Below are 9,622 nucleotides of genomic sequence, written 5' to 3' on the forward strand. Positions count from 1 at the left end.
AAACGGGCCCCAGGAAGTGTTCATTTTGAAATATTACTACTAACAATATAAAAGTTATTATTATATTTAAAAATCAGTAAATATTTCACAGCAAATGGACACGTGCACCACAAATTGAAGGGGAATGTTTTTAGAATTATGTATTTTACTTACATTTAGTATCAACAATCATAAAAATCAGACAACAGAAGGCATGTGATTGTGTAAAACAGGTTTTTCATCAACGTTTTGATCATGTTGATAATTCAGAGGTCTTAAAAATGTGCTTGTCAAATATGATACAGTATAGGGTTAAAGTTAAACTTATTTAAAAGCATTTCAAACACCTCAGGCAACAAATGGTTACAGATACAGACACACAAGTCACTCAACACCTTTTTAGAGGGTGTGTCTGGTGTGTTCATGTTTTCATATAGCAAAAATCATGTAATGTTTGTGAGAAAATTGACGCTCCAAAAGGTTTTCTCTTCAGAGGAAATGCGACGCCACTTAAATCAATTCATTTGAGACAAAGGTTTTTAATAAAGGTTTTTCTTTTTTGGAAAGAACTATTTTTTTCAATCATCTGGAAAAACTTTTCAGGATTTGCTGGAGATGCAAAGACACATGAGGGTCTATAGAATTCACAGATAAGGAGAGAAAAGCATGTACAACTTGGCTATCAGATTCCAGGGAAAAGGTAGAACAACTTTCCCAGCGATGCTCTGTCTTTACATGCCATTTGCCTGAGGCTCCCCCCAATATCTGAGCTGTCAAAACGTCTAATAACCTGTAAAAGGAGAACACAGTAAACATCTGTGGCATGAAACTAATGTTTGAATGGCAGTGTACAAATACTTTTGACCTTTTCAAAGAAACATAATTCACACAAGCTCTTTGCTCTTGCAGAAGCATTTGATTTACCTTCCTGAACAATTCCTCAATGTGATCCTTGTGTGCATGCTTTGTGAACACATCCACTATGTATTGGACATAAAACGTTCCATTTTGAACATGCCTGTAAGATTTGGTTTCTGTAGAAAGATTTCAGAAGTGGAGTTAGGAGCTTTCAGATTTTCCTCAATAATGAAATGGATATTGTATATGTAGTGGTGGAACTTATTCATAAATAAGTGGGACGTGCTAAATATTTTCGGTTGGTCGTGATTCCATGGCATTAAGATCCATTAAAAAAGGGAACTGGTTTTACACTGAGAAACATTTTCAACTAATAATAAACAAAATTTAGTTTAATACAATGTATTTTATATAAAATAATTTTCACTCTTACACACTCTAAATATGCACTCTTGGGAAAAAAAGGTGCACTTTACCCGGGGTACAGGACATCAGAGAAACAAAGTCTTTCTCCTTGTGCACAAAGTCATCGCCCTCTATTTCCATTGGATCCTCAGGCTCACTGTCACTGGCCCACACTCGGCCATGCTCCCCTGCACAGAGATTTGGTTAAGAGGGAGTAAGCCTTCTTCAAACAGGACTACAATCAATGGTGAGTTAATAATATACAATGACGTCCTGAAAATTCAACAGTGAACAATTGTATTTCATACCTCCCCTGCAGGCTTGGATAAGAATAACCTTTGGTTTGTTACGCAGAGCTGGACAATTCTCAGAGTTCAGTTCACAGTAGATATCATCAACAGGGTAAGTATCCGTGGGGTTGTCGGTTTTATGATAATGGACACCCAAAATGGCATCCCTCTTTCCGTGGGACATTATAACCACAAAGGTGCTGTCTGAAAGTGCATGTTCGCTACGTAGAGCAAAGTTCTTGACTGCTTGCTTCATTTCCTGCCAATCAAATTAACTCCATTAAATAAATTAAGCGTACAATTACAATTAGACAAACATTTTAGCTGTAACATCTGGATCATTTTCTCTACTAGCAGTAAAAAACCCCTCTATTATTCATAAGATGTGACACTTCAAATGACGTTTTTCTTATGCACCTGTCCAGAGAGATTTTTGTGCTTGACAACTTGATAATCCAGCTGCGTTAACAGCCATTCCATGTTCTCTTCATCTTTCTCTGCGCCTTTCCTGGTCATAGCCTTCTCATCAAAATCTCTGTTGTTGATAAGCAGGGCAAGACGTTTTCTTTCGAATTTGGCTTTTACTTCATAAATCTAAGAAAAACAAAGAGATTAATTTAACTACAACCAATAGCAATCTAGACAACTGAGCAACTGTCTTTGTATTGAGCATTGTATCATTAGAAAAACTACTGATATGTAGATGTGTTATTTACATGATTAACATGAACTATTAGATTGTTTCCCCTGTAACGTTTGATGAATAGAATAATACTTGATTAATACTTGCCTCCTGTCCATTTTCTCTAAGTATTTTGGCTTTGAACTGTTGGTTGCATGGAGTAACCTGCAAATCTCTCTGCCAATCATCTGACTGAGGAAGCTCAACCTTCAGACTCTGACCTCTTGCGTCTACCTCCACACGTGGCTGAGAAACAGGTAAGCCTAGAAAAGAGAACACAGCTCATGAGCACATCATTAATCATATTCTAACATGTAATTTTTCACCCCTATGTTTTGACATTCCAACCTGAAACCTGAGATTACAAGTCCCTGTACACTCTTAAAAATAAAGGTTATTTGGCGGGGTGTATGGTTCCATGAAGAACCGTTAATATGCAAAGAACCTTTCCATTGCACAAAAGGTTCTTTATAGCGTGGAAAATGGTTAGAAAAAAATGGTTCTTTAAAGAACCTTTCACAAAACGGTTCTTCAGGGAACCAAAAATGGTTCTTCTGGCATTGCTGTGAAAACCTCTTTTTGGTTCTTCCTGGCACCTTTATTTTTATGAGTGAAAAGTTGAGGATATTGCCTGGGGCTTTGTGAAACCTTTGTAGAAAACTCGAATAGTGTATTGGGTGTTTTTATTAGGTTAAATATTAACGCACTCATTGTCTTCACCAAAGAGTTAAGAGATTTAAAAACTATACCTTACCAACAGATGGAGCACTCGAGCCTTGTTGAGGAGCTGCTGAAAATCAAATGAAAATGCTTCCTTCAAATCGCTTCTACGTTCAAACCTCATAGCATATATGGATTGGGATATTAATAAAGAATTCAGCTGTTATTGTTATTAATATTGCCGATTGGCCTTTCATCGTCCTTAAGATTACTATTCTCCTCTTCAAAATATTGCACAAGTGTTTAATGTGCGTTACACGGAGGTCAAAGGAAAATGAAAGTAAAATCGAGTTCAAGCCTAGAGTACAATTAGAACTAGGAATCTTATATAATTATAATAATGCCTTCTGTACTAATCTTTTTGTACTTTTGGGGAACAATTGCTATTTGCAAAAAATAAATAAATGCAATTCGCATGAAAATCCTTTTACTTTTAAATGGAACCGGTTCTAAATTCTGAAGAACTTGTTTTAAGGTTCAAACCAGGCCTATATAGACTAATTATTCTAACTAGATATATAGATAGCCTAACTTCGATAAATGTGCACTCTTCTCCCATTTTTGGTTTCTTAAGATCCAGGCAGTTTCTTCACAAGAACGTATATGTATTAATAGTTTACTTACCGAGTGCTGTGTTCTGTCTGAGCTCCTCTGCCTGTCCATTACAGCCAATAACTTCTAAAATCTCGAGTGTTACATCTCGAGCGCCTGCCGACGTGAAAGTGGTCACCATTAAATCCGCGAGATCTAGAGCGTCTTTAACTTTGTCGATTGCAGCTTGTCGTACGCGCGGTTCTTCATCCCGATCGCGCAATTTATTTTTAAACTTTTTTAGATTTGCCTCCGTCAGATCCTCAAAAGTATTCTCCAGGTGATCCTTAATAGTTTTCCCCATGGTTCCTCAAAGTGTCGTGCGGCTATTCTGGCTTTTGAAATGCGGATGATGAACCGCTGCAAAAAAAGACCTCCTTATCTTTTGAGCCGAGATGAAGGAGTGTCTTTAGACCTTCAACCTTCTCGAAACATTTCCTTCCTCATTTCCAATCCACTTTCTTGTAAACACTGAGGTACAAGACAAGAGAGTGCACTTTGTTATGTTTAAACTAGAGGTTTGTAATCTAATGCTTGCACCATTTGTAATGGATGCTGTATGACATATGGCATAGGTGACTCTCTAAAGCTAGATTTGCTGTTATACTGAAGCAGAAATAGACCTTTGTACCTCAGAGAAAACCATAATTTGCAGGAATTGGAGCCATTCTGCATTGTTTATGATCCAAAAAATACAAAGATGATTTGATGAAACAAAGAAAATATCACATACACAGACATCACTGGTTCCTCTTGTATCAGTTTCATTTTGCTGTAGTAATTAATTACTTTTATAACCAAAAATAAATCATTTTCTGGGGCTAGCTTCTCTGTGGAGCTCTGTGATCCACCCACCTAAAACCGTTGCTAATTTCACACTATTGATGGAAACTAATGCAGATGCTTCACTTCCTCAATGCCAAGTCAGTTAACAACTTCACAGGCAGCATTTTAGTAAGAAGGTACTTAGCAGCTAAACTGGTTCAGGGTACTGCAACATCTATACAAATGTTTGAACATTTCCCTGTGCTATATTTATTTTATTATCCAATGCAATAACATTTATTATAGCTATAGCTGTTTCCAAAAGGAAGGACATTAGCAAAACCATTTCTTTTAAAGTGTATTTCATTGTAACTGTTTGTGAGAATATTCCTGAAGTTTCATATTTGTTGTTACTCACAATTTAACATTATTTTTTTTCTTCTAAAAAGTGATGTATGGACCAGGAAGTGTTCATCTTGAAATATTACTAACAATGTAAAAGTTATTCTTATGTTTAAAAATCAGTACAGATTTCACACCAAAAGGACACTATGAACTGAAGGGGGATGTTTTTAGAATTATGACTACAAGGTCTTTTACCTGCTAAAAAGTATAAATGTAGTAGATCGTGTAAAACAGGTTTTTCAGCAATGTTTTGATCATGTTGATAATTCAGAGGCCTTAGAAATGTGCTTGTCAAATATGATACAGTAGGCTTTATAAAGTTTATAGGGTTAACGTTGAACTAAGTAAAACACGACAACAAATGGTTACAGGTACAGACACATAAGTCACTCAACATGTTATAGATTTTTAGAGCGTGTCTGGGTTGTTCATGGTTTCATATAGCACACAACAAAATCAATTAATTTTTGTGTGAAAACTGTCTATTATGTACCAGAATAGGTTTTCTCTTCAGAGGAAATGCAGCAAAGCCATTTAAATCAATTTATTTGGGCAAGAGTTGTTTAATAAAGGTTTTTCTTTTCTTTTTTTTGAAATAACTATTTTTTTAGACTTCTGGAAAAACTTCAGGATTTGCTGGAGATGCAAAGGCACATGAGGGTCTATAGAATTCATAGAGAAGAGAAAAGCATGTACAACTGCCCAGAAGAACAAGCCCGGGAGCTCTTGGTAACAAGGGCCCCATGGCAGGCTACAAGAGATAGGGACTTGAAAGGTTGACTTGAAAGTCAAGGAGGGCTGTCTTGTCAGCGTCCTTGAGCTCTTTCAAGTTCAGCCAAAGGTGGTGCTCAGGGACCACCAAACTGACCATGGCACGACCGATTGCTTGGGCCGTAGTGACGCGGAGGGCGAGGTTGGTCATGCATCGCAGCTTTTTGAAGGTTGCAGGAGTCAGGATCAGTCTCATCCATGGCCCAGAGAAGCTTGGCCTGGTAGAATTGAAGGACCGCCATTGTATGTATGGTGGATCCAGCTTGAGAATTTGAGGTATATGCTTTGGCCGCGATAGCAGACGTAGTTCTGCACAGCTTAGAGGGATGGGCAGCTTTAATATTCCAGCCGAATGCCGTGGGTGGGCAGAGATGCGCGCCGATGGCCTTTTCCAATGGGGAAGTTTGGTGTACCCTTTTTCCTCTGCTCCATCAACCGAGGTGAGGGCAGGCGAAGAGGAATAATGAATGCGCCATGACAGTCAGTTTTTCATAGACTTCCGGAAAGAACCGGGCTGGTCGTTTAAGGGGTGCAGGAACCATTCATCGAGGCAGCTGCGGGCAGGCGTCTCTGAAGCCAACCACTCCAAGCCCAACTCTACTTCTATGGCCTTCATAAGGATGCAGATGAGCTCCGATTCCTGCTGAGGCCTGGCTGTGTCCGTCTCTTAGGCGGCAGGGGGGCGTAGTCATCACCGGAGTTGCCCAGTCCTAAACTAGATATGTTGCTTTTACACTACACAATTTTAGCCCTGAATTCCACTCGCACAGTCAGTTAATGGAGATTGTTGACAAAAGGCATAAATCAGATCAAATAGGCGATAAACACTATGTAAGAATTCCAAAGATTTAGCAGGTTTAGCAAAGATTTAGCAAAGATTTACTATAGTTTTTTTTTTTAATAGATTTACTAGTTTTAGATATTTATTTTACAGACATATTACTAGGCTATGCCTAGACTAGAAGACTAACCCTAACCCTAAGCTAACCCTAGACTAAATATCTAGACCTACACTCTAAAAAATGCTGGGTTAAAAATAACCCAAGTTGGGTTGAAAATGGACGTGCGTTCTGACTTTTCAGTGTCATATAATATCAGCGTGTTATGCTGTAGACCTGCTTACTGAATACTGACTGAAAATATTACCACATTTTTGTTCTATATTACATCTTTTATGTAGTAATATTGTATTGCATTAAAGAGCACCTATCATGGAATTTTTAAATGTACCTTTCATGTAGTGTGTAACATAGATCTAAGTGAAAAAAAACATCCTGTATAGTTTGAAATATGACAGTGCACCGTATATATAGTTATTTTCTTTCAAAAGTAAGAGTCGACTCTGAGTCATTTTTAAGAATCGTTAGAAGACCGAAGCTTTTTCTCTGACTAGATGACGTCAACTTGTCAAGTTATTTGAATACGATACGCCCACTTATTGCGCTCCAAGACGCCAGTGAAAACTAGAAAACATCATGGCGACGAGACGCTGTGTTCTGAAGTGCACCTCAAAAGCAAACTTTTTTCATCTGCCCAAGGATGAGCATTTGAAGACTAAGTGGCTTGAAGACAAACCATACATCGTCGCGATTGAGTGTTTATTAGTCGTCAAATGTATGTTTCGCGATCTCAGGAAGCTTTTATTATGGACTTCTATTATGGCACATGGTTCTTCTTCGTCTGTCTGTACATAGACTACATGTGCACAGAGCGCCCTCCGGCTGCCAGTATGAATTGAAAACAACACATAAGAGACTCAATCGCTCATGATTAGGCTATATCTGCGCATTTTGAGGAAGTATTGAATAAAAAATACTCCTCTGTTTAGAAATTTGACACAGACATATGAGAATCTATCAATATGTCTCCTCATCTGCACACTTTTGAACTAAAAGCCCTGAGGGATGTTGATTTGTCGCGAGTCTTCGTGAGGAGAATAGAGGAGTTTTTTTATGAATGAGATCAGCTGAGGCTCATATTACAATCAAATTACAGACGCGGTTTTCATATTCATAACTCCTGACACATATGAACAAATTACTGTCACTATAAGACTTTGATGGGCGTTCCGTTTCCGAAAATATCAGCACAGACTATACCAATCACAACTGACTGGGTTATCGGACCAATCACCGCAGATTAGCGTCACGTAAAGGCGGGGTTTTGAAAAGTGAATCACTAAAGGAATCATTTGAGAATCGCTGTCAAAACAGGTAAAAATAAATGCATATTATAAGAAAACTAAAGTCTTTTTTGTCATTGCATGCATGCAAAACTGTTGTTGGGGACTTCTAAAACAATATTTGGAACATTTTAAATGCCATGATAGGTGCTCTTTAATGACTTATCCAATTTTTTTTTGATAAACACACCTTTGAAAGAATTGTTTTAAAGGTCCTGTTCTTCGTGATCCCATTTTTCAAACTTTAGTTAGTGTGTAATGTTGCTGTTAGAGCATTTATAATACCTGTAAAATTATAAAGCTCAAAGTTCAATGCCAAGCGAGATATTTTATTTAACAGAAGTTCCCTTTCAAAGCCTACAGCGAACGGCTGGTTAGGACTACATCCTGGTATTTCCTGCTTTAATTACGTCAGTAGAGCAGTATGTCGACTAACCTCCGCCCACAAGAACACGCGAAAAAGGGGGCGTGGTCTTGTTGCTCCCGCGTGGAGAATAGGAAGTGTTGCGTTCGGTTGCGTTCGTATAGTTTGTTTGTTGCCATGTCGTCGAGACGCTGTTATTTTCATCCCGGAGTCAAGTCACCTTTGTTTGGCTTTCCCAGGGACGCTGTACTTAGAGATCATTGAGCGCATGCATCCCCGTTATGGTGAGAGGCGTGACCTTTCCGGTAACGTGCGCTCTGCGTGCGCAAAGCTGCTGTCTCACAACACGGGAACCGCTGGCACAATCAGAACTCATTACGTATTTCTGAAGGAGGGACTTCATAGAACAGGGAAATCTTTCAAGCCGTTTTGAGGACAGTGAAAACAGCGGTATACAGATAAGAAAATTGTGTGAAAAATACAGTTTTTTTACACGCGAAACATGAACACGTTATATTGCACACTGTAAACACAATCAAAGCTTCAAAAAAACACGAAAAACGGGACCTTTAAAATTTCTAATTTAGGCTATCTGTTCTGTTAACCCTCTGGGGTTCTTCATTTATGGGTCACACTCAGGGCCTTCGGGTCAAAAATGACCCAGAGGGCGGGATTAAGATAAAAAAAAAAGAGTAAAATCATTTAAATATATTTTTGTTCAATAATATTTTTTTTTTTTTTTTTGGTGTTTTGAGATTGTTTAATAATTAATATTTATGCAATAATTATGACCCATTTTTTCCCATTGAATATAATAAAAAAAAATTAAATGAGGTCGGTGGACACATTGAGCCTTTTTATCACGCAATAGCACATTTTTACCACTATAGTGGATCTTGCGTTTTATAATTAAAAAAAAAAAAACATAGCTTCATCGGAACGGTCCAAAACTTGGTGACTTTATTGGTACTTGGTATATGAACACCCCAAAAAAATTGGGGACAGGATTTGAAAAGTCTAAGTGGTTGTAAAAAAAAAATAGTCACATTCAGGACCTTCGGAGTGCACAACACCAAGAGTGCAAAACAGACACAAAAACACACGCACACACAAATTAACGCATGCCATTCCAAAAGCTAATTGTGTTTTTGTGTGTGTGTGAGAGTTTTTTTGTCTGTTTTGCACTCTTGATGTTTTAGAGATTCACCCCCTCACTGTTGAGTCCTTTTTTTTCTGCATCCTGGCTGATTTGTAGATTGTATGCACAAAAAAACGCTGTATTTTCATATTTTGGCCAATTTCCCATTCATTTCCTATGGGGGTCATTTTTGACCCGAAGACCCTGAGTGTGACTATTTTTTTTACGACCACTTAGACTTTTCAAATCCTGTCCCCAGTCCCTGCCCCCCCCTGTTTTTGAAGTCCATAAAAAGTGCATCTGTCCGTCGAATAACATGCTCCGCGCAGCTCCGGGGTGTTAATAAAGGCCTTCTGAAGCGAATCGACGCGTTTGTGTGAGAAAAATATTCATATTTAAAACTTTATCAAGTAAACTTTCAACCGACCGCCTTCCATGGAAAAGTGTTGAATGTTGAAAGTGAAACTCAAGA

The 9,622-nt window shown here is 38.1% G+C and overlaps 1 protein-coding gene across 3 annotated transcripts; it reads right to left on the reverse strand.

Moving 5' to 3' along the window:
• Positions 1-116: 116 nt before the first annotated feature.
• On the reverse strand, positions 117-4,133 carry caspa (caspase a). Of its 3 annotated transcripts, none has more exons than XM_079836118.1 (8): positions 3,559-4,133; positions 2,969-3,004; positions 2,323-2,477; positions 1,950-2,126; positions 1,551-1,791; positions 1,314-1,430; positions 904-1,013; positions 117-769 (listed from the first exon to the last, which is right to left on the reverse strand). In XM_079836118.1, exons 1-8 carry the CDS (start codon positions 3,827-3,829, stop codon positions 662-664), a joined length of 1,215 nt encoding a protein of 404 aa, XP_079692244.1. In that variant the 5' UTR covers positions 3,830-4,133; the 3' UTR covers positions 117-661. The 3 variants fall into 3 exon arrangements, with proteins under 3 accessions (XP_079692244.1, XP_079692245.1, XP_079692246.1); XM_079836119.1 differs by having other exon boundaries at positions 2,969-3,001; positions 3,559-3,930; XM_079836120.1 differs by lacking the exon at positions 2,969-3,004 and having other exon boundaries at positions 3,559-3,989.
• Between the last annotated feature and the right edge of the window lie 5,489 nt (positions 4,134-9,622).

Source organism: Gobio gobio (assembly GCF_949357685.1).
Source record: "Gobio gobio genome assembly, chromosome: 15".
NCBI lineage: Eukaryota > Metazoa > Chordata > Actinopteri > Cypriniformes > Gobionidae > Gobio > Gobio gobio.